Genomic DNA, 24,158 nt, shown 5'->3' with positions numbered 1-24,158 from the left:
GCTTCATCTGTTTAAGACGTCTTCCATTCCTAATCCCTTCCAAACGGCCCCATAGGCTCCATCCCTGGTGAAGATTTGGCTGCCACAGCCTCGCTGGTGGGAGCTGTGAAGCTTTGACTGTCTTCTCCACCAGCAAGCACCTCCGTTGTAGATGCAATTTATGCTTCTCGGTTCTGTGTTTCCCTTTCTCCCTGCGGAAGCTGCTGTAGAGTCTTTATCTACACGGCCAAGGAGTCATGACTTCAGCTATCCTATCTGAGACAAATACTATTCTCCCCACTTTTCCTGCTTTCTCATACTTCCTTCTCCAGCTCCTAAAAGGGAGATACCTTTTACGTAATATTAATCCACTCTTAGTTGCACAATTCAAAGCTTAATTCATATAGGTGCTTATTGTGACTGCACATGACAATGAACTAATAGTTTGCAGAAATCGTTTTATAGATGGACACGTAGTTGTAAATTAGCTGCAGGACCTCAAGGCACATTTACCAAATACAATTGTGTTGCTATGTCTGAAAATAATTATGTTTGCTTGAGTTTGGGCCAGGCTGCCTAAAGATTCTCCACACTGTAATGAACTGTTGGTGACTTGGCCTATGGTTTAGGTGTAACTATGAGGGGGGTTTAATTCTGATGGTATTTTTTTGGAGTGGTCGTGTAGTGCAGGAAAACAGAACAAAGCAAAAAAAATAGGGCAGCTGAAGTGGATGAGCAGTGATAAAGGCGAAGAAAAACCTGGTACTTACCAACTGCTTAGCTGATTTATCACTGATTTTTCTGCAGTAGCCCAAATACCAGGCTGTATTTGTTTGCCGCTGCCTGCTGAAGCCTTCAACCTCAGCCTGCCCTTCTCTCCCTCAGTGCTGACAGTAAGTGAAGAAATGCTAAATTCATTCATCTGCCTGAGACCCCTTTGAAGTCCACCACTAAAAGCTCTATTGTTTTATTAGCTGTTAATGTGGCACAGGGGAATTCGGCTGTGCACAGCAGAGCTGGGGTGCGGGGGGAGCCCTTCCTGGTAATTTGTCACTCTTTAGAAGTATGACACGTTCTGCTCTGCAAACACGCTGGCAAGTTGGAGTGCTCAGGGCTGAGGTTGGAGCTGCTCGGTGCAGGGAGCTCCCACCGCCATCAGCAGGAATCCTGTGGCTGAGGGATTAGGACAGGCTGAGGTCACACACCTTGATAGTCTGCTGGATGTTATGCAGACCAAGGTCAATGCTAAATTCAAGATCGTGGGCTTCTACAAAGAGCTACCTGTGCTGGCTACAGGCTGGGTACTGACTGTAGAGACCCCACTTCTCAGAGAGGGCAAATTGGGGGCAGGTTCTCAGGGGGGAAGCGGTTACGGATGCTGGGATCAGAGGTACGTTGCCTTTCCCTTCCCTGGATTAAGATGGTTTGGTAACGAATGCTTGAACGCAGCAAATCTAAATCCTTTTCCTGCCCTTTTCCTGATACACGGCTTGTGGAGCTGCAAAGCAGATGGAGCTGTGAGGTGGTGCCTGCCTCCTGGAGACTCTTCCAGCACCAGTGGCGCTCAGTGCTGGCATCGCAGGCCAGGGAGACTGTCTGGTGGCTTTTAGAGGTGACCCAATGCCTCAACATCAACATGGCTTCCTAACTAAATGCACACATGTGCTGGGAATGCAGCTAAGCTGCAAGATGAAGCTTGCCTTTTTCCACATGCACCCTGCACAGGCAAACGGTCAGCAATCCACAGGTAATCGATAAAGCACCTATTGCCTTCGCCTTTTGGCTTTCAGCTCTTTGTATCTCACCTCTCTCCCAAGATGGAGGGAGCTGCAGGAACTTGCTGGTGTGTAATCGTCTGGACACACGTACGCTTTGCAACTGCAAGCTGGCTCCTGCGTATGATCGGAAAGCTGGGCACAGCACACTTACGTGTTAAGGAAATGAAGTGGATGCTGCCTCGGGCTGTTTATTGCTCAGTCCTGTTGGCAGGTACAAAAGATCTCCGCAGAAGCCATCCATCACTGGAGCTGCTGCTCCCTGCGAGCACAATGCAGTTAATGGCAGGAGCTCTGTCCTGGTAAACACAAACAGGAAGGCAAGCGCAGCCTCCTGGCCACGGCTGCCTGCAGGCAGCCTTCTTATTTGCTTTGCTTTGGTCTGATTGCTTCTACCTAACCCAGCTTGATCAGTCTATCACCAGAGCCTTTCTTTCCATCCGTTCTTCCCAGTGCCTTCTGTGGCACTAAAACTAAGTCAACAGAAACGTAAAACTTCTGACTTATTTCCTCAGTCTCATGAATCTTGAGAACTTTGCCGGGGTAGCTTGGTGGTTTGCATAACTGCTTAACTACACTGCAAAGAGTAGCTTACGTGACAAAACATACTTGTTAATATAATTTTCCTGTGATGTAAACCTGCCGCTGTTTGTTCCTGCAAACAGGGGGAAATGAGTATCCCAACATTTTCCCATGGCAGAAAGGTGAGGGGTCACGAGGAGCTTGTTCGCTAACATCCATAGCACAGGAGTGTGCAATCAATTTGATCTGCTGTGCCCTAACCTCTGGGCTCGGACACAGGCGGGCAGGGCAGCACGGGAGCAGAGGGGACAAGAGCACGTCAATGGTGAGATCAGCATTCATTTTCAGCCAGGTCATTTAAAATTCAACGCCTTGCAGAACCACTATGCAGTGGTAGAAAATAGCTCCCACTGTAAGGTCCTGATTCAGCAAATCACCTGCGAGACTTCTGCGTGTGTTCTGCATAAAACACATCCCTCCCTGCACTGGAGCTATCGGGTTTGAAATGTATATCTATGCTGAAGCCTTTTTAAGGTTTATTGTTACTGATAGCAGTTTTGCCGAGCAGTAACCTTGCAGGCAGTTATTCTGGAACTAAACTCAATGCACAGCACACATTAAGCTGCTCTTAAGTAGTTTAAAAACCAGTGGCCTTTACAGGCTTTCTCCTAACATTGCTAGTGGGTTTGACATTCTTACCAAAATCTTTGCAACCACTGTGGTCCAATGTAAGTACTTGTAAACAGCAAAAAAACCCCAATAATAACTAAACAGTGATTATTCAACTATTTATGATGCTAGGGAGTTTTTCTTTTTTTCTTTTGTACAAAATGGTGGTACTGGTTAATTAACAAGGTACGTGTGTAATTGCATTACCAACTTTTGCGTGTGGTCACAGCTACTGCGTATGCAGTCTGGGTAGATGGTGCAGTACTGAAGTATGTGGCACAGTGCTGGAAAGCACCCCATGTGCCCCTGCAACTGCTGTGACCCCCTAGGGAAATCCCAGTCCCCTTTGGAGCAGGTAACTACACGCTGGTAGTGAGGAAGACTCATTGCTGTCACTCATTTAGTGATCAATCAATGGCTTCTGAGCTGCTGTGGGGCACCACGTGCTGCTCCACTGCACTTCTGGGTTTGTAAAGCAAGCCTGGGATACGCTGTTTTACACCAGGACGAAACTGTACCACCTCTACTGATCAAATTCAATTAGGGGTGCAGCGTGCTCCCACGCTCCCCAACTGCTTACTTAGGGAAGCCTTAGGCTGACAGCTTTCCCCTCTGAGGCAGAAAGTGTCAGTCAGCTTTGGAAAGACCTTATTCCGGGACAAATCCCTGCAGGCAGTGCGCATATGCCTTTCAGGTGGCTGCACTGGGGTTTAGGGCTTTTATCAAAGCAAGAGTGGGTGCTCTGTTTCTCCATTAGTGGGTGATTTGCTCACGTGGGTGCTGGGTCCTGCAGCCCCTGCTCAGCCACTGCAGAGCCCTCGAGCCCCGAACTGCAGCATCTCTGCAGCAGCGCAATAGATTGCTTCCTCACCACTCGCTTTCCAGAAGTTTGAGAGAGATTTGAACTCTATCCCAAATTTCTCTGCTATAATGCTTGGAAAATGCATTTAAAGGAGGCATATACTCAAAATGCTGCTCTACAGAAATGGTTCTTTCATCACATTCCCATTAACCTTAGAATGCTTTTAAGGACTTTCTCTTCCGTGGGAATGAAACCGGGGAATATTTCCAGCTACTCAGAATTTTTTATTTCAGCTCATGGGAATTGGTCAAACCCAAGATATCAAACAGAGCCCAAACCTGACTGGCCTTTCGTCTTCCAAAAACACCCTCCGCCCCGTTGTTATGTCTCTGCATTTGGAGTCCTATTTCTGAATATGAAGTAGGGATTTTGTGAAGCTCACCAGCACTTCTAGTGCCAGCGTTGCATAGTGTCTCACTGCTGCGTTAGAAAGGTAGGTTTGTGCTTACCATGTAACTTCAAAATAGGATAAGACAGACATTTTTAGAAAGCAGTTTGCTACTTCGTGCATCCGGCTTCCAGTGGAAAAATGGTGTCATGTCCCAGGTGACTTGTGCCTCCAGAGCCAGGTAAATGCTACCGCAGGGTCCTGGCTTTCTCTTAGCACACAACCAATTTGTGTGCTGGGATTTTCTCTCTCTTTTTTTCTCTGTCTTTAATCTTACAGCTACTGTTTAGGGGTTGTGAAGTAAATTGAAGGTGAGGCCAAGGGGAGGGTTGGGTATTTCCTGCATATAGCTCAAGGTGTAATTGCACCAGAACGGTCCCTGTACGGTTTCTCTGCAGACGTTGGCGTTGCAGACCTTGGCCGAAAGCAGAAGGTGAAGACTGGAACAGATTCCAGATTCCCTGATTTCTTTAAAAGAATTTGCAGCAAATTGAAGCATAATGTTAAAAGTGGCCTGTGGTTGTCGGGGATGCAAAGAGGCCGATTTTAGAGGGGTGGTAAAAGCATGATGCCCAAGGTCAGTATTTAAACATGCTTCTCCTGAGTTAATTTTAGACTGTAGAAATGGAGGTAAGGAGCGAGGGAGTTCACGTTATCTAACTGTTGGCATCCAGCTAGGCTGCCTGACACAGGGTCCATGCTCCCTCTGTTGTCACACAGGAGAGAGCAGCTCTTTCCACGGGTGCTTTGCAGCGCTGCCGAGAGCCAGCTCGCTCCGTAGGGGACTGACAGCCGGGACCTGTGAGCAGCCCATCACTGACAAATCCCAGAGGGCTGCCGGGGGTTTATACCCACAAAATTCTTCTCTGTTTCAGCAGAAGGTTTGACAAATTCGAGCCAAGCACAGACTTTTCCATCCTTAAGCAATGAAGCTGTTGCAGATGCAGCCAGCCGTGTTTCCAGATGGGTTAAATTCCAGAGAAACGGTGATGGATTTGACGCATCTCAGATGATGACAGCGGAGGTGCTGACTCCCCCTTTAATTCCTTCCCTTAACAGACAAGGTCCTTGAACCTGGCCCACTTCACTGACATGTGCAGTGCTTGTTTCTCTCTTGCTGCATGTCTGGTTGGCTTTGCCTTCCTCCCCCGACTCGTAACTCCCAGCTCCTTTCCTGCGGGAAAGATTAGGAAGGATAGGAAGTCGTCTGTGCAAAAAGCATCCCCAGCCAAAGTAAATACAGGTCACAAGATTAGGCTTCATCAGAACTTTAAGCCTGGCCCAAGCTAAACAAATGAGCTGTCATGCTTTGGTAAAAGCTCCAGTATGAGTGAACTGGCATGACTGCAAAAACGGTAAAGCAGCTAATAGATTTTGCAATATGGAAGCTTTAAGTTTTGTTCTTAATGCTGCATTCCTGACAGTCAAGGCTCGCACTGAACTTCAAATGCCATTGATTTTGTGTGTTGGCCTCACTTGCTGCTATGCAAACACACTTCCCAAAGCACAGCGATAGCAGCGAAACAGCACCATGAGGCTGGTCTGCCCCAGAAAGCCCTTAGAGCACAGAGGAACAGGCAGGATGGTAAGAAACACCCTGTTGCAGATTGAACCCTGTGTTTCTTTGCTGTTGACACTCTGAGACTGAATCTTTCAATGAATTACAGATCTGCTTTGGAAAAACCTCTAGCTGTTCAAATATCTAACTTTTTGATGTCCAAATATCTACATAAAAAATACCAATAGAGCCATGGTGGTGGACACCGTAGTCCAGGCAGAGTCCATAGCCATTAGGTAGTTGTTCACAAAAAAGCTTAATTCAACCAGTAAATGGGTGCAATCTCTCAAGTTTCCTTGTAAAGAGTAAGAAGGTAATTTGCACAAAGAGAAGACTGGGAATATTTTCTCTTGCAGTGAGCGGCATCCATGAACATAGGACTCGGGCATTGTCCTTTGGGTTTGGCACTGACCTGTTATGCATCTCTGGAGACATTACTTCCCCCGAGTGCTTTGGTTCCCACACCTGCACAGTTGGGATGGCAGTGATGGGACAGCTGCTGTGCTGGGAGAAGTATTGATGCTGTAAACCACGCAGAGCTGCAGATATCTGCAGCACTCTGATATGTTCAATAATTACTGGTCATAACCATTACAAGAAAAAAAACCCCAACCAACAAGCATTAAAAGTCTTTATGGAACAAAAGCCAGGCTTTTAATATTGTTTTAATGTACTTGACAAAGCTTTAGTTTAGAGCTAAGGCCAGCCTCTTGTAAGTGTGCAAGGGTTGAGACAATTTAAAAACCAAAATATTTCTCCCAGTAGAGACCTTGCAGCTTATCAGGTAACTGCAGGCTGTATTTTGGCCATTTTTAACTGGGCATTAAAAGTCTTTTTGACACTCGCTTTATTCCCCTACAATAGACCCTAACAGCCCCTCCGAGGCCTTCTACAACCCGATGTGTAAAATGTAATGGGGATTGGTTTAAAGAGTGGAATTTGACCTGAGAGAGATGTGAGTATTCGGGGACTACTTAGTCCTCAGTAGCACTTGGGGGCTCTTTAGTTTCTGGGGCACTTTATTACTCATTACTGCCCGGGGATGCTGTGCTGTACTCATTAGCACGCTGTTTGGTGGCTTTCTCTGTTTAAGCATTGCTGTGTCGTGGCAGAGCATATAGACCCTTCCCCCTTCTCTTCTTCCTCCTGCTCCTGGAAGGAGCAGCCAGGCCTGGGGCTGCTCAGGGAGATCAGGGTATCCCTGAGGGTGTTTGGCAGCAGAAAAGGACTGGGGAGTCCCGTTGGCCACAACCATGACACCCATGGGTGCGGGGGAGCCTCTGGTGTTCACACAACTGTAAATGTATGGACAAGAGACCAAAGCATGCCTACAGGGAAGCTGTTTGTGCTGGGGGAACTCTTGCATAATTTCAGTTCAAAGCTACTTATCAATGCAGGCAAGAGAGGTCCGTGTTTCAGCCTTTTCCTTCTGCTTCTCCTCATCCTTGCGGGAAAATCAGGAGCAAAGAGCAAGTTGGACGCCCAAGCCAAGCGTCTCCACTCCCTGCCGCTGGCTGTGTCCCTGAGAGACCCCAGCCCTACGGCAGCCACCGTTGAAAGCAGAGAGGGATGTCAGGTTGCTGGTAGACTCCCCCATTATTTTCTGTTTTTGTGAAACAAGCCTGGGTGAAATTGCCAAAAGTCTTGCCCTGCCCTGTACTGCTGCTTTCTTGTTTACAGTATTGGCCAGTTGTGGAGATGTGGTTGTTCATCTTGTATGACCATGGATGTCCTCCCAGGCAGGGCTGCGTGGTGAAGGGAATGAGATGGGCTCAGGGATGGTGGTAGCCTTTCTCACTTTTACTTTTTGCCTTAGCTTAAATTATTCCCAGACGTGTGAACTCAGCAAACAAGGATCAAGTTTTCTCCACAAGGCAAGGTTTACTCCAGGCCTGGAATAGTGCCTGAGCTTCCCAGCGGTCAGGAAAAAGCTTGCAGGGAGCAGATGAGCGATTCCTTTTGTATTTTCCATCCATCAGGAAAAGCTGCATCTGAAAAAATAATAGCTGAACTGGAAAATAAAATTAGACAAGTCTGAACAAATATGGAAACCATCCCTGACCTGGTATTGGAAAAGAGTCTCAAATGCTAGAAAGGAGAGAAGCAGAGAAAGGGAATGGATAAGTTTTGGCCTCTGTCAGGAATATGGAAGGAATTATTTCATTCTTTTTCCCTGTCTATTTGTTCTCTATATGGCACTTTGTGTGGTTAACCCTCTGTCTTTGTCATAAATATATGTGGCAGAGACACAGTTTTTTTCAGAGGTCCCAACCAAACCATCTGTTTTGCATCTGTGGTTTTGCATATGTAAATATTATTATTAATAGTAGCAAAAGCCATCATAATGGCAGCAGGAATAGAAACACTATTAATAGTCATAGTACTGACATTTTTATTTGTATTGCTGTAGGAGGTCACATCATGCACCAGGACTCAGCTGTGAGTTTGAGTGAGAACAAAAGGATGGTTGTTACCCCCAAGAGCTGTCAGTGAGCACAGATACAGCCATGGATGTGGTGCCAGGATTGTCACGGTGGGACCGTGGCACCCTAGCATGATGATTTCCCCCAGACTCTTGCAGAGGACCTTTCCAAGGGGAAATGGCTCTTGACAGCTGCCAGCTCCCTGCAGCTCCTGCCATCGTGGCAAGGAGAAAATGATCCCCAGGAGGGAGAGCTCAGCTCAGCACCTCAAAGGTACCTGGCAACAACTGGAAAAACTCCTCAGTAAAGGTAATTATGTGATTCCTGCTTATCCAGAGGCTGAATTTATCCCAGTAGGTCCAGGGGCAGAGTGGTGGTTTCTGCACTGCCCAGTACGGCACCTGAAGTCTGACTCCCAAGCCCAGCCCAAGGTATCTTGTCTCCATACGGACAAGAGGCTTTTCTGGGCGGGTGATCTGTCAGAGCAACTCATTCTGCAAACCATCAGCATCCTGGTGGTTGGGGGAGACCTTACCTTTCTGTCTCTGCTTTAGTCCTATGATTAAAAGTGGCAGCAACTCTCCTACTAATTCAATAAGCAGAAGAAAGAACTCAGGGCTGGGGGAGCTGAGGCCAGAGGCAGAAGCAGTAGCAGTGGCAAGAAGGCCACCTAGAGCGGGAAGGACAAGGACACAGGCCATAGATACCAAGTGTGGGGAGCATGGAGGTGCTCGTGCTGGAAGGAGCACTTCAGAGAGGGCAGGAGAGATGCCACGAAAGGAGGAAGCTGCCGCCACATTCTAGGCTTGGGTCTGATCCGTGCAGTGCCTGGAGACACACAGGCTAACAAAACACATCTCAACACGCCCTTGTCCTTCCAGGTTCTCCCCGGGTTGAGCTGGTATCTTTGTTCCTATACAAGGAATGTTTTTTGTTCGGCTCTGGTTATTTTGCTGGATCTGTAGTGCATTAAACAGCCCATCTTCTGGTTTGTATTTTTTCCAGTTATCGTATTTCATGTATCCTGGCTCCTTTCATCCAGCCCTGTATCCCCCTGAGCAGAGACTAAGCCGGATCCAGTCCTTGAGCTTGCTGCCTTCACGTGCACAAGAGGGACATGGACCCTCATCCCACATTTCTCTGCTGACTTGTGGGAGTATTTGCAGCAGGGACTGACACCTTCCTCTGTTTTCAGTCTGTCACCTAGATCACGTTACCATGGTTGGAGCTTGAGGACTCGGCAATAGTATGTGCTGCCCCTCAAACTTCACATTACCTGTGTACCAGCTAGTTTCTGAAGTCAGTCTGGACCAGCAATAACAAGCCAAGGTTTGTACTTATTTCGTACATCATTCAGATTTTGACTATGGCACGATACAGGGGCACATGTAAGTGGTAGGGGAGGACTTATCAGTGCTTTTTAAAAGTCCATTCTGACGGTGCACCATAACTTCACTTAAAACCTCCTGCAATTCAGTGCTGAGTGCCCCTGACCCTGCCACCTCCCAGCTCCTCCCTGTGCATGTCTGCAGACCCTGGGACAGATAAAATGCTTCTCTATCTCTTTTGGAAATCTTTGCAGACAGGCATTTAAAACACAAGGAAAAAAATCTAATCAGATAAAAAAGGGATAAACATCTAGTTCCCTTCCCCCTCTGGCTCTGGCATAGTATTGACCCCATAGTACAAACCCCAGGGCAGTGGCTTTTGCAGCTATTTCCTTTGCAGCGGGGAGGAGATGGGGACCAGGGGAAGCACCAGGAGGGGTGCAGGGCTGCCAGGACAAGCACCCTGTGGGGAAGGAGCAGCAAAGGTCCCCAAATTGGGCAGCCAGCCCCCTCTGAGGAGCTCTCTGTGAGCTGGCCGATAAACAGGGTTAGCCCCTCCCTGTCCTCCCTATCCGACCCAAAGAAAAGCTGGAAAAGAGAGATAACAGGACAAGGATCATCTATGAACTCAAGATGTGCATTGCCCCACCTGCTATACCCCAGTCTTCCTGCCAACAACAAAGCCTTCCCACCACCAACAAAGCCTTCCCTGGGCACGAACACAACTGTGAGGAAATTTGAGCTTTGAGCTTCTCCAGGATTAGCTTCTGGTTGTGTCCCAGCTGCCTTCAGATCTGATAGCTGCTCAAAAGTGTCATTCTCCCTTTGTTGATGAGGCCTGAGAGCAGGTTTCCATTTGAGCAAGGTGATTTACATGGTCTCCAGGGCCAAGCTCTGTTTCACAATTTCATGCAAGTCATCGAAAGCACTGGTCTTCACACCCACCGTATGACTCTCGCTGTGTATGCCCGAGGAAGGGGCCACAGCCCAGAACCGCTCTGTTCAACCCCGTGCAATCCCCCCTGTGCCGGTTGGGCTCCTCTTACCCACAGCCACCTCCCCTGGGACACCAGGCTTTGCAGTGTCCATGTCCCCAGCTCAAATCCTCCTGAAGACTCTCCCCTTCCATTTTTCCAAGAGATGCTCAGCTAATCTTTTCCTGCCCACTTAGAGGAGCAAGTGGTGTCTGTGGGTGGGCTGGGGCTGGCGGGGCTCTCCCAACCGGCAGCTATTATCCAGCAGCTCCTCAGAGGGGGGGCAGGGAAGTCACTGCCTAATCCGTCCCTGAGCTGGATGGGTGCCTGGATCATTTCAGCACGGCTCGACGCGTTCAGACGATGCGCACGCTCTGCAGAGCAACCCGCCTCCTTGGAAAGCTCATGGCACAGGCATCTGTCACCGAAACCTGTCTGCATGAAAGGCTGTCTGCACAACCAGGGGAAAAAAGAAAGGCATGACAGCACAATTAGTGAGAGCAAATGAAAGACTGTTTGAAGAGGAGGAGGGAGGAAAGGGGAGAGCTGCATAAATCCCTGGTGGGGTTTTGGGCTTGACATCAAAACCCCTTAACAGTGTATTACTTCAGCCCCCAATGTGGACAGATGTTGAGCTGTGGCTCAAAGGAAGTCAGAAATCTTTCCTTAGAAAAAATTTGGCTAGGAAACTAAAGAAAATATTGTGAAAGAAAAGGAAATAAAAGTCCACTAAAGAAGATTTATCACTGCCTCAAGCATTTCTGTATCCTCTAGTCTTATGAGGTCTCAGCCTCAGGGGAGAGAAAAAGAGAAACAGCCTGTTGCTACACTAATGGGTCACAAATCTAGAGCAGGGACACGTTCGTCCAGTTAGATGATGATGGAGGGAGCTAGCTCACCCAACCGAAGACTCCTCCAATCTGCACTAACCCCAGATGGTTTCCAGTGGGCCCTGGCACCAACCTGCAGCTTTCCCTGGCATATCCATCCCAGCTGCCCTTTTTGCCCGCCCACTCACTTTTGCAAGGTTCTTCTGGAGCCCTTTGTCATTGGCAAAACATTTTATTTCCCAAAAGAGCTTAGCATCATCCACAAACCTGGAGATTTTGCTGTCCATTCCCTTCCCAATGCCACAAATGAAGGTGCTGAATAAAACCAGACCCAGCAGGCATTCTTGGGCAGCCCCATTGCTGAATCTCATTTGTCCTCAGACACTGTCTGTTAAAACCTGCTCTTTGCTACCTACGAGGCAGGAATATCTTTTAGCTAGGTTTCAATCCATAAGAGGACCTTTGTTTCAACCCCATGGAAATGTACATTTTAAAAAATAATTTTCCCAATATCTTTTTGAAAACTTCCATCTGTTCTGTCTGTTGGGTTCTCGCTATCCATGTGCATGCTGATATTTTCCAAGAGTCCCAGCATGCTGGTGAGGCAGGCTTTCCCTCTTCGGCAGCTGTGTCTGCTGCCTCTTTTCCACCTGCCTGTGTGCCCGTGGGCTCACTGCTGGTGCAGACCCGAGCACCCCAGCAGGGCGGAGGTGACACTCACCTCCAGCTCCCAGGGTCCCCTTCCAGAGCTTGGTTTGTAGGTGGGAGCAACCTGCCGGTCCTTTGATAGAGGAGCCATTTGTAAAGTCACATCGATCTAATTCCTCTAACTTACGAGCTACAAAGAATGAACTGGTTTTGAGAGTGTCCCAAATACCTGCAGCAGTGAAGACAACACAGTTGTGCCTGAGCTGCCTTGTCATGCCTTATCCTCCCTGGCACCCTATTGCACCTTTGGATTGAACCATGAGTCCCTAGCCAGCTTCTTACTTCTGATATATTTAAAGAAACTTTTAAAAAAGACCTTTGCAAGGAAATCTTCATGCTCTTTTTTAGCTCTTTTAATTTTCTGTCTACGCTTTACTCGCTGTGTTTTATGGTTTTTCCTTTTCTCCTCATGTGGGAAACCTTTCCACTTTTAAAATGCTGACCTTCTCCCTGTGATACCTCCTTAACCTTAGCAGAGAGTCAGGCAGGGTGTTTTTTAGGACCTCTTAGGTTTTTTTGACTTGTGGCACATGTTTTACTTGGGCTTTAATAGAGCATTTTTTAATCGCCTCCAGACTGCTTGCAGGCTCCTTGCTTTCTGTCTGTTCCTTTTTGTTTTGTTGTTATTGACTAATCACTATTTTTTTCATAGTTCCCTTTCTTGAAATTGCAGAGCCACACGCTGGATTTATTTGGTGTGCTCTCTCCCACTACAGCATTAAATTGGTTGTTTTGTGGTCACTAGCAGAGAGCAGCTGTCCCACAAACACCTTGTGAAGCAGGTCCTGTGTACCACTCCCCACCAAACCCAGAGCAGCAGCCCTCCCCTCTGCTTCCAGCATTCCTTGTTCCAGGAGACTCATTATTGTAGCCAATTTTTTTTTTTTTTTTTTTTTCGTCCCTGATGGATCACTGAGCTGACTAGTTTCTCTAATCTCATTTTATATTTGCTGATCATTGCCTTTATCCTGTTTGGGGTCAGTAACACAGGCCTGGCTCTATATTTTTTTCCTGTTGGAATCTGGGATTTCCCATCTTGAAAAATCCACAGTGATACTGGGGTTGTCATTCAGGGCAATGGGAAAGCCTGGCATTATCTTTTTTTTTTTCTTTTTTCTTAAGCTTCTAGTATAGGGACAGTTTTACCCTTGCTTCGTTGCTTAATAATAATCCTGTGGGTCTGCCAGCGCTATACACGGTCAAACTCACCTTATTTATTGCAGCTGCACCATTTATTTCCCCGCTGCTCTTTCCCTGGATACTGGCCACATCCCCCCTCACACGGGGTGCAAGTCTAAATGTCTACGCGGGCTGGCTTTCCCTCATCTCCTCATTTAAACAATTCTCTATGGCCTTGCCATTTTTCAGTGCCACCAGCCCAGCTCTTGCTGCGATGGGAGACGCAGGACCCCGAGACGCCAGCCGACAGGTTCAGAGCTGTCTCCCTAGCAGGAAGCCCTTCCCGGGCGCGTAGACCCCCTCACCACAGGGGCTACAAGAGCAGAGGTGGGACTCTGCTCTGCTGCACCCCCCAGCCTCTCCCAGCACCTCCTCTCCCTTTGCCTCGCGCTCTGTACAAGCACAGACCCCCAAACACGGTGTGCTCTGCGTGATGCGCTGGGCGGCCCCTTGCAGATTCCTCCTGCCTTATGGGCTGAGGCTGTTGGGTTTGGAAAGTTGCGTCGTGTTTTCCTGAAGAAAGCGGGAAAGACACCCCTCTTACCCTGGGCTTGTCAAGCCCCCTTACCGCAGGCTAACTTAACAGCTCGCTCTACCACCACCCACGGAGCCTGGCGATGTCAGTGCCTTTGCTTGCCGCCCCCTGAGCGAACTTGCCCGCCTCAACCCAACCAGCCCTGCTCGCTGCCCCAGCAGCCCCCCCGACCTGGGCCCACTCCACCCTCTCAGGAGTCCCAAGGCTCCATCCCAGGGGTCCCCTCCCCCTCGCCCCCCAGCGCAGCTCCAGCTGCCCGCCCACCCCCATGCCGGGGTGCCCCTAAATTCCCATTCCCGTCTCCCTTCTTTGCGGGGGGCTCCATCAAGCCCGGGGGCCGCCGCACCCCCTGCTCTGTGGGGCAGGCGGGGATCCCTCTGGCTCAGGTGCTGTACCCGACGGGTGGCCTGAGATTTTTGGTCATGGGGCGGGGGGGGTGTCCCCCTTCCATGTGTCCGTCCGTCCGTCCGCAGGGTGACACTCCAGTGCCGGGCCGGACTGGCGGGAGGGGGCCGGAGCCCAGCTCGCTGTCGCCGGGCCGGGGAAGGGACGGTGCCGGGGTGTCCCCTCGCGGCAGACCGGGAGCGCTGCACCCTCCGCCCGCTGCCGGCCGGCAGAGGTGTCCCGGACCCGGTGCCGGGGGGCTGCCCGGGGAGGGGGGGGGACGGGGGACAGGGGGCTGGGTGCCCCCCGGCGAGGCGAATGGTCACAGCGCGTAAAGAAAAACCGCTCGTGAGCTCTGCTGCCTCTCCGCGGTACCCTCCCTCCACGCCAATATAGATAGGGGTGCATGCAAGCATCCCCCCGCTGCCCCCCCCCCACACCCCATCCCTCTTGGCCAGGGATCCCCTGGTGAATATACGATCCTGTCACAAACGGCCGCGGTCTGGAGGCTGACTTTAACTCCTAGGGCGGCACTGATGCTTTTTTCCCTGGTAAATCAGAGTCACTCTTGACATAGCTCAGTATTCACAGGCTTTTTTGCAGGAAGACAGCATCCGTTTTGTCTTTTATAGGTGTCCTCGTGTGCCTTGAAGTGACAGCACCTGCAGCACATGAGGGATTTCAGAAACGCCGAGTTCCAGCTGCAGCAGAGGTGCGGCGGGGAGGCAGATGCAGAGGTGGGTGAGGAAGGCTGTGGGTGACCCCCATTGCTCAGTGGGAAGAGAAAAGCACATCCCGAAAAGTGATTCAGGCAGATACCCGACAGCCTTGGACTGAATTACAGCCAGGGACAGGTCATTTTCCAGTGTTTTTGTGGTGTCTTTCTGAGACGGGGGTTTGAGTAGCATGGCCACATCCTGGGTGTTTCATTATCATTATTAGTTTCTTCTTCTCTGTTCTATTAAACTGTTCTTATCTCAACCCACGAGTTTTACTTCTTTTCCCTATTTTCTCCCCCATCCCACTGGGTGGGGTTGGGGGTGAGTGAGTGGCTGCGTGGTGCTTAGTTGCTGGCTGGGGTTAAACCACGACACCCTGTAGTGCCAACCCAGTGGCCCAGTGTAGCAGTCACTGGTCCCCAAGGATCTGCATTTTCAGCAGAAAATCCTAAACTTCGGGACTTGGTTCCTTCGGGGGCTCACAAAAGGCAAGGCTGGCTGTTCAGCGGGATACCAGCTCCTCTTTCACAAGGTTTTGGGAGTGAGTGTGGTGTTAGTATGGTGGGTTTTTTTAACGTATATATGTCAGGAGGAGGGGTGAATTAAAGAATGTACAATTTTAAGAGGTGGAAAACTAGTCAAAGGTTCCAGAATATCGCATGCATTTTTGTACATGCAAACCCTGGTCGTGAATGCAAACAAGGCTCTACGTACAAAAGAAAGCAGCCAAACATGCACATGAGATGTACTTCTACACTTGAGTAGGCATGGACCTTGGGCATTCAGGTGGATGACCTGCTGGACCTTGGCCCTTTGGAAAACAGTGGGTGAGCCAGCACTCACTCACTTTCTGCCTCCACTAAACCAGCGTTTAACTGCATTAGCTCCCATCTCAGACTCCAGGCTCTCACATAGACATTATAGAGGGTAACAATATTAATGTATGCTGCTGGGTGTTTGACACATTCCTCCTGCAGTACTGTGCCCTCTGTAAAGCATCAAGTATTTTGAAGAACTGGAAAATAATACACCTTGGTCACAAATGAAGTGCATGGATGGAGAGCATTGTCAGCAAAAGTTGTGCTTTAATTCCTGTGTACAAAACCATTAATCTCTTAAATGACAGGAGACACAAACCATGAAAAAAGAAAAAGATATCAAAGGAATGTCATGTTCCCTGCCTGGGACCTACGATCCTCCAAGGACCCAAAGGACAGCTATCGGCATGTCCCAAGATCTAAGGCACTGCAGGGAGAACTGCCTCGGAGAAGAGGTCACCAGTTAAAGGCCACGGAAAAGAACTGTCAGGATAGCACAGCCTGCTCCTCTCTTCAGGGCGATGCTGAGGGCACGTCATTGGTTTCATGTGCTGCTGGCGTGCTCCACTCTGCGATACTGCGCGTGTGTGCAGCTCACTCCTCTTCCACGTCTCTGCTTAAACACGTTTCCTTCCCACACCCTGCGGGGCAATGGCGAAGGTCAGCTGCGGCAGCTGCTGCTCGCAGGGAGCCAGGAGTCAGGCAGGGGTTTACAGCAGTTACCCCTCCTGGTCATCACCCCATGGGGTGTATGCTCCCTCCTCTGGACATCGTGGATGTGTGGCTTGCACAGCCTCCCCCTGCTCCAGCAATGCTTGCCCTGCCACCTCCTTCACAACCAGAATTGCACAAACACCTCTTGATCTTCCCTAGCCCATTACAGGCTTTGCATGGAAACTACCAGGTGAGATGGCACGTGTTACACCAGGAGATAGTCCTGCCCCAGAGGAGAAGGATCAGTCCAGGATTACTCTAAGGACCTCACTGTCCTGACCGGCCTGTGCCATGCTCTAGTCCTGCTCTCCTCCCCTCGCCCACAAGCTCTGATTTTTAGCCCTTTTCCTCCCTAGTGTCACTAGTGCCCTCCAGCAGCACAGCCACAAGGCTCAGGGCAGTGACCTGCTGATGAACTACACTGCAGCTCTCACACCCCATCCCACAGGTCTGCACAAATCTCAGATATTCTCAGCAGCGCTGACCAGATTTTGCAACAGCCCTGAGCTGCCCAGTGCCACAGACCCCAGGGCCTGCTAGTGGGAAGCATCCAAAGCCAGCACTCACGCTGGTACAACAGCACACATACCGTTTCCTGGAGAACTGCTGGTCTATCTCCTCTAAGGACTGTCCTTTTGTTTCCGGAACAAAAAGGTAAATGAATATAACAGCCATCACTCCCATCAGTCCATAGAGGAGGAACATCCAAGAGAAACCAATGGCATCTGCAGAGAGATCCAAGTGCATGAAGGGTCCATTGGAGGGAGGTCACATCATGGGATACAAAGGAAGCTGGTTGCTTACTGCGAGGTGGTCAGTGGTGCCTGACAGGGCCTTCTTATTTTAAGAAGCCCTCAAAAGGGCAGGGAAGCTCCTTATCTGCAAGGTCTGGACTGGGAATCGGCAAGGCAGAAGGATGGTTCATGCCAGGCTTTGCCAGCAGCACCACAGAGGAAAGAAGGCAGCCGAGCTCCAGGGCCCAGCAGTGCCCGCTGAGTGCCTCAGTCGAGAGCTCTGCTAGAAAGAAATGTCATAAAGCTACCAGCACAGAAGCTGCAAACGCCATGGTTTCCTGATACCGCAGTACTGGAATACAGCCCAGCGGGCTATAGGATGATTTTTATGAAATGGGTGGTGGAGAGGCTGAGACCAGTGTTGCTGGTGCCTGTTTTTTCTGCTCTCAGAGGCATCAGGGTCACACCTACTCCCGCATCAAGTCCCCAGGGTTCAAAATGCCACTTAATCTCCAAATGGCTTGTGGCAGCCACCTTCCCTAACCAGCTGTGGGAGATGGAGGGATGGATGGGGGATGGCCACTTACCAATCAGGTCCAGGAAGGAGAGGCTGATTAGTAAGTTGGCAGCCCAGTTAAAGCTGTTACAGAAGGCAAAGGCTCTTCCTCTTATCCCAGCGGGGTAGATCTCACTGAGGACCAGCCAGGTCACTGCACGGATTAGAGAGAACAGAATGACAGTGCAGGGGTTAAGCAATTTATTTGGGAAATGGGCAAGGGAGATTTCAGCAGGGGTTTTAAACTCTGGCTTCACCCAGCACCCACTGCTGGTGGTGTCAAGCATTCATTGATCTCAGACTCAGGTCACAGCAGAACACTTCAAAACTCCCACGTTCAGCACTCCACAGAGGAACAAAATACCAATGAACAGGTCCAGGGAGCAAAGAAGGAAGCTGGGGAGTCGGTCATTCCATTCAGGGGGGATGGAAAAGATCTGGCATACCTGCTGTCAGGACATGCTCTTTGTAAAGAAATGAGAAAGGGGTAGGATTAGGGAGACAATGTTGCATTTGGGCTAAAATCAGAGCTAAACCAATATATATCTTAAAGTAGTCTCTCCTATCCCAGGGTTATTTTGCTTGAAATAACTTACAAGGTCACTGTCAAACCCATGAGACTTGCTGTGCACTTCTGTTTTTCCTTGAGTTAGGTGCTGTTTTCGCCCATCAAAGCATTTAAAGCAATAAATGCCAGAAAACACTAAGGCTCATATGGAAGCACTAACTAATCTCTACAAATGATGATTTCAGAAAAAGACCAACTGATACTGAGAAACTTCCAAGGAGGTTCCACTTCCAGTTCTGTCACTGACTTTCTTTACCACACAGTAGAAACCCCAAGTCCCTTTGTCCTTAGCCCTCTATTTTCCTTCTCCTCAGGGTGCTAGGAAGATTAGGTAGTGCTTGTGGGATGCTCTGATTTTGCAATGAGCTTGACAGAAAAAAAAAATTACAAGGGTAGCGATAGCATAGAAGGGAAAGTTATTCTAGTGCTCTACCAGCCCTACAGCTGACAGAGCTGCAATGCTAGAAAATTATTCAGTGGGCTGAAGGGGATAAATTTCCAGTTCCCAGACACTGAGCCGCTTGGTAAAGCAGATACGTAATGAATGTTTCAAGCAGACCATAAAGATCAGCCCAAGTTTTATTCTCTGGGTTAGTGCGAGGATATATAAACACCATACTTACTTGGTCCAAATCCAACTGAGAAGGCGCTCACGAAAGCCATCATGCTCAACAGCGTAATCCAATTTAAAACCATATGTTCTGCCCAGGGAGCACCACCGAAAGGAGGGCCAGCGCTTCCCACTGCCTCTTCTTTGGCCTGACCTACCAAGCCCCTTTTCTGAGCAAGGGAAGAATCAGGAACAACCTCTCTGCTTTGAGTACTGGCAAAAGCTTTGGTAAGGCTCCTTGTGGCAGCAAACCCAGGGCCTGCCTGACTTTTGCCAGCACCTAATGCCGGCAGGATGGGTGACACAGTAGGCTGGGAGGATAGGGGCATCAGGGGGTGCTGGGTGAGGCTGTGGGATGCATTGGGGTCTGTGACTGCTTTGCAGTCCCTGGCCATGGCCAGCGGAGCAATGCGGCTGGTGAGGCCGATGGTGGTGACAGAGATGGCCATCACCACGCAGCCAGCCACGAGTAGCACCCTCCTGCCAGCCTTGTCTGCAAAGGCCATCGCAACGAGCGTGGCCACCACCTTTATCGCCCCCAGCCCGACAGAGGCCAGGATCGCCGAGGAGTTGCTCTGGAACCCCACCGAGTGGAAGATTTTGGAGGCATAGCCCAGCACATTGGGCTGCCCAGTGAACTGCTGGAAGAGCACCAGTCCTAGGCCCACCAGAGTCCGCCTTCTCATGTTGTCTCTGGTCCTGAAAAGGTCAAGAAATGAGTAATGCTTCTCCTTATAGGGCTCCCGCTTTGCTGCTTCTCTGTCCTCAGTGTCCTGTAATTGAATAAGACCCTTCTGGCAGTCTGAGTCCCATGAGCTTAATTTAACTGGGTTCACTGGGAGAAAGAGGATGCTGAGGAACTGCATGGCCGTCGGGGCAATGGCCAGTCCAAACATGTACCTCCATCCCTCGTCCACGTCCGCAAAGATGTAGTTCAGCGCATAGGACAGTAGGATGCCTATGGTGATGCCTACTTCGTAGAGAGACACCAGCAGCCCTCGCTGATGAGCAGCCACCATTTCTGAGACGTAGATGCAGCAGGCCATGGATGAGACAGAGATGGCAAAGCCCACGGTCATGCGCCCAATGACCAGCCCAATAAATGACCTCGCCAGTGTGAGAATAAGGCTGCCAACCAACAGGACCAAGTTGCTGACAAGGATTGCTCTCCTCCGTCCATGGCGGTCAATGAGGATCCCTCCAACCAGAGAGGCGAGAAGAGCTCCGATAAGGAGGGCACTCACAAGAACTTCTTGCTTGAAGCAGCTGAGGTGAAAGTCTATCTGCAACTGCAGCAGTGCACCGGAGATAATCCCCAGCTCATATCCAAATATCAGCCCACCCAGGAGAGAGACCGTTGCAGATAAGAGGAGGACTAGCAGTGCACGACCTGGAAAACAAGCAAGCAATGCTAGGTTCAGTTTTCTGGCGCTAGTAAGCAAGCTATCAGCATGCACAAGCTGGAAAAAGCTCTCCCCGGACACCCAAAGTTTTCCATCCACAAAGCCAAAGCATCCACAATGCTGAATTTCCCCATAGGTCACTAGGTCATGTGTAGAGAGGCACTTGCAGATAGTCACACAACCTATCAGGCTTGCACACGCTTCCACTAACTGCAGGGACACTCATTTGGGGCGCAGAACTGTGAAAACAGGTCTTTGTTAACAAAGTTAAGACTTGTATTTAAGTGGAAGACAGTGATTTGTAGTGCCTGGAGTTGCATGGGGGGGATCCTCTGTGGTCTCCCTTGATTCTAATTACAAAACGTGTTCTGGGCAGGAAGTGCAGCTTCTGCTTTCTGCTTCTGAATTGTTCTGCGTGATCATTTTCATGTTTCAGTGCATGGGGCACCATCAGCTCTCACTGCAGGCTCTGCGTTCTCACTCCCTACCTTGTCGTTAAAAACACTGCTCGCAAAAGTTTATTTCTCCTAGTTAATCCTGCACTCTCAGCAAGACTTGGTGGGGGGAGGGTGGTCCTGATTTCTTCATGTCTCCTTCTATACCACCCAGCACCAGGATCCCCAAGCCAGGCACGACCTTCTCAGGCTGGTCCAGGACTATAGGACAAAATTCATCATGAGCAGAAAAGCTTACTGCTGCCTGCCCCAAATACAAGAAGCGATTCTTTGACCTCGTCCTTCCCATACAGCTGAGCATGCAAGTTTAGTAAGTACGTAAGTTTAGCTAAAATAAGAAAAAAACCAAGCAAAAGCAACCCAAACCCAAACCAACCCACCCCGAACAACCCTACAAAACCAAGGTGCTTGCTGCAGATGCTTCTTGTTCTGAGGAGAGGATGAAAGGGTGACCACGTGCGAACCATTAGTCATGTTGCGGCAGGGGGGATTGCACATGGTATGGGAACCAGCGCTGATGTAGGGACTTCTGGGAACAGCAGTGACAGTGGCCCCTCCACCCATTACAATTTCGAAGGCACAGGTAAAGTGCATTAGCTTAGAGGTTTATGCTGGTTTCCAGCATATAATATTATCTGCATTCTCACACAGGCTTTGTTTAATTAGAAATACTCACAGTTTTGGTAGACTGTATGTGGAAAAAATGTGGACACAACCACCAGACCATGGAAAACTTTCCTCACCCTGCCTAAGGGCTTTTTTCCCCTCACAAGCTGTGTTTAATAGGACGTGTCTCTATTCAGCCTTTAATTACAGCTAGCAATAAAGGTTACTTCTCAGTGATGGCTATTATTTGTATTTGTACTTATTCTGTAACTCTCAGAGTTTCATTTCTGTTACTTATGCTACAGGCCAGTCCCTCCCACCATGCTCTGTATGACTACCTGCACTGCCTTTATCACTCCTTTTACACACGTTATGCAGATAATTAGAAAAAATATTTGCTCACTGAGAACAAAAGGCTTTGCATAAAGTGGGCATGCCGTTAGTTTCAAGCCACAAACTCAATTAGATACAGGCAGCCCCGCTGTAAATGCCAAGGCCGATTCCATCAGATTTTGCTGTATTTCTTGCTAACTTAATGAGCAGCAACAGTTTATGAACTTTGATTGAAATCAAATTCTGATGTAGCTGGGGAACTCGAGGACCCTTCTGATCTTCACGTAAGGACAGAAAGTCTGGTGGGTCTCCCAAGGAGCTGTGCCGGGCGATTCCCTGCCTAGGGCAAACTCTGGTCGGAGGGCCGTGCTCCAGGACCGGCCAGTAACCAGTGCTGCTGACCCGGCTGAGACTGGCCTGGCTTCCGAACTGCCGAGGTCCCTCTCTGCACACACCGATGCCGCTCTAGCGAGACCCCGCACACTCCGTGCCTCTGCCCCCGCACGCAGCCCCCTCTTCCCCGGGTACGCTCCCGGGCTGGGACGGCCCCAGGGGCTGGGTCACGGGAAAATACTTGTCTCTTTACGTCTGCTGGAAGTGCAGGGAAAAAAAAAAAAAAAAAAAAAAATCGAACGAAAGGGGGCTGGGGGCGGGGGGAGATGCACTCTCAGCCTTTAGGAAAAGTTGAAAACTTTTTTTTTTTTTTTTTTTTTTTTTTTAGGAAACTTTTTTCCCGGGCCAGGACGCGCCCGTTCCCAGCCCGGCTGCCCCGTCCCTTCCGCCGGGACGTGGGGGCGGCCGCCGACCCACCCCCCCCCCCCCCTCCCCGACCCCCTCCCTGCCGGCACTCACCCATGGCGCGGCGGGGCAGAGCCCCCGGCGCTCCGCGGCGGCCGGCGCGGATCGGGGCGGAGCGGATGGGGGGTCCGGCGGCCGGAGCGGGGCCGCGCAGCGCCACGTCGCTCCAGCCCTGCCTCCCGGCCGGGCAGCCTGGGGCTTGTAGTCGCCCTGCCCGCCCCTCGGGGAGCCGGGGAAGGACGGGGCGGCGGCGGGGGGGGGGGGTGTCCCCGGGGCCGGCCGGCTGCTCGGCCGCCTGCGGGAGGGCACCGACCGCCCCGGGGAGCCGGTGGCAAAGGGCCGGGGAGAAGGAGGCTCGCCCCCGGGTGATGAATGAGTCGCTCCCGCCCGCCCGCCGCACCGTAACCCGGGGCTGGGCTCCGTGCAGCAGGGGTTTGCAGGCGCAGGGTGGCCGGGGACACGTTACCGGGGGTGTATTGCTAATTGGTCTAGAAAGGAGGATGTGGCAGGGTCTGGCTTTGGTCGCTGGGATGACAGGTCTGTCCCCAGGCTGTCTCACTTGAGCAGGAATAGGAATCTCCTCTCCTCACTGACTGCAGACCCTCCCGAATGCAGAGCTTCACTCTTACAGACTAGAAAGCCTCTACAAAGCCCACGAGAGATTGTTTATTATAGTCTTTAGGTAGCTCGGCTGGAAAGCCAAAGAAAGCCTGCTAGGAATGGAGGGAGCATTTCAAAGCCAAAAAGAAAAAAAAAAAAAGAAAAAAAAAAGAGCAGCATGACTGAGTTTGCACTCTTACCTTTCTCTGCTGTGGGAAATAAAGGATCAGACTCTGGAGCTTATCTCCTTCCCCCTGCACAGTGCTTCATTAGGCAAAGCATTTCAGTGTTCAACTTCCCTCGCAATTAACATTCCTTTTCTGCCGAGTGAAACAGAAACCTTCCTGCTAGCTACTGCATAATGGACGCTGGGACTCGCACTTGGGTGCAAGATTTTATTTTCTGGCTTTGAGGCTTAATTCATGCATCCCAAAGTCCAGTTTGTAAAACAAGGATTTTACAAAACCTGATACGCCTAGAAGTGCTTTCAAAACTCTTTAGCACAATGTAAGCGTTCTCCCTCGGCGCTGTTCATGCAAACTGGGTGTGTTGCGCTGTGGTGAAGTCCATGCGACGTTCAGAAGTTTGCAATAACCCAGCCGGTGTGGGGTCCAGCGCAGGGAAGATGTGCTGCAACAAGCTCGGGGGTGCGCTTGCACAGCCTTCCCAGAGCCGTGCCACGGGGACTGCCGCTGAAGGGCAAATGACCATAAACCTGCATTGTGAGCTGGTATGTGACTGCAGGTAATATTTCATTTAATCGCACAGTTATAACAACACAAGCTCCAGTCCAGCGCTCTGTGGAGCCGGTGCTGGTAAAGCTCTTTGCTACAGTACAGGGTCGGGTTGGGGAAGGTGTGCAGCAGTGCCCATGGTGCCTGTGGTGCAGGCACACCCGTCTGACACAGGTAAAAGTAAACAGGTTGGGTGAAGACTGAGGAACATGTGATATTTTTTTGAAAGAGCTTTTTCAGTCATTCCACATGTTAACTTAATGGACCATTCAGGAGAAATACTTAAAGAATCATTATTCTTCTAAGTAGGGGGATACATGTCATGTCTCTGCTCTGCAGACCAGTGGTGCCAACTGGGTTTTTTTGCTCCAACTCATAGTCTTGAATGCTTGAGAT

General features: G+C 50.0%; 1 protein-coding gene across 1 annotated transcript; it reads right to left on the bottom strand.

Moving 5' to 3' along the window:
• Positions 1–15,898: 15,898 nt before the first annotated feature.
• Positions 15,899–22,618, bottom strand: SLC2A10 (solute carrier family 2 member 10). Its single transcript, XM_049817132.1, has 5 exons — positions 22,483–22,618; positions 18,847–20,223; positions 17,687–17,809; positions 16,955–17,090; positions 15,899–16,292 (listed from the first exon to the last, which is right to left on the bottom strand). The coding sequence occupies exons 1-5, from the start codon at positions 22,484–22,486 to the stop codon at positions 16,196–16,198; spliced, it is 1,737 nt and encodes a 578-aa protein (XP_049673089.1). The 5' UTR covers positions 22,487–22,618; the 3' UTR covers positions 15,899–16,195.
• Positions 22,619–24,158: the final 1,540 nt, after the last annotated feature.

This window comes from Accipiter gentilis, chromosome 14 (genome assembly GCF_929443795.1).
Source record: "Accipiter gentilis chromosome 14, bAccGen1.1, whole genome shotgun sequence".
Lineage (NCBI taxonomy): Eukaryota > Metazoa > Chordata > Aves > Accipitriformes > Accipitridae > Astur > Astur gentilis.
This window is presented reverse-complemented; position numbering and strand designations above follow the sequence as displayed.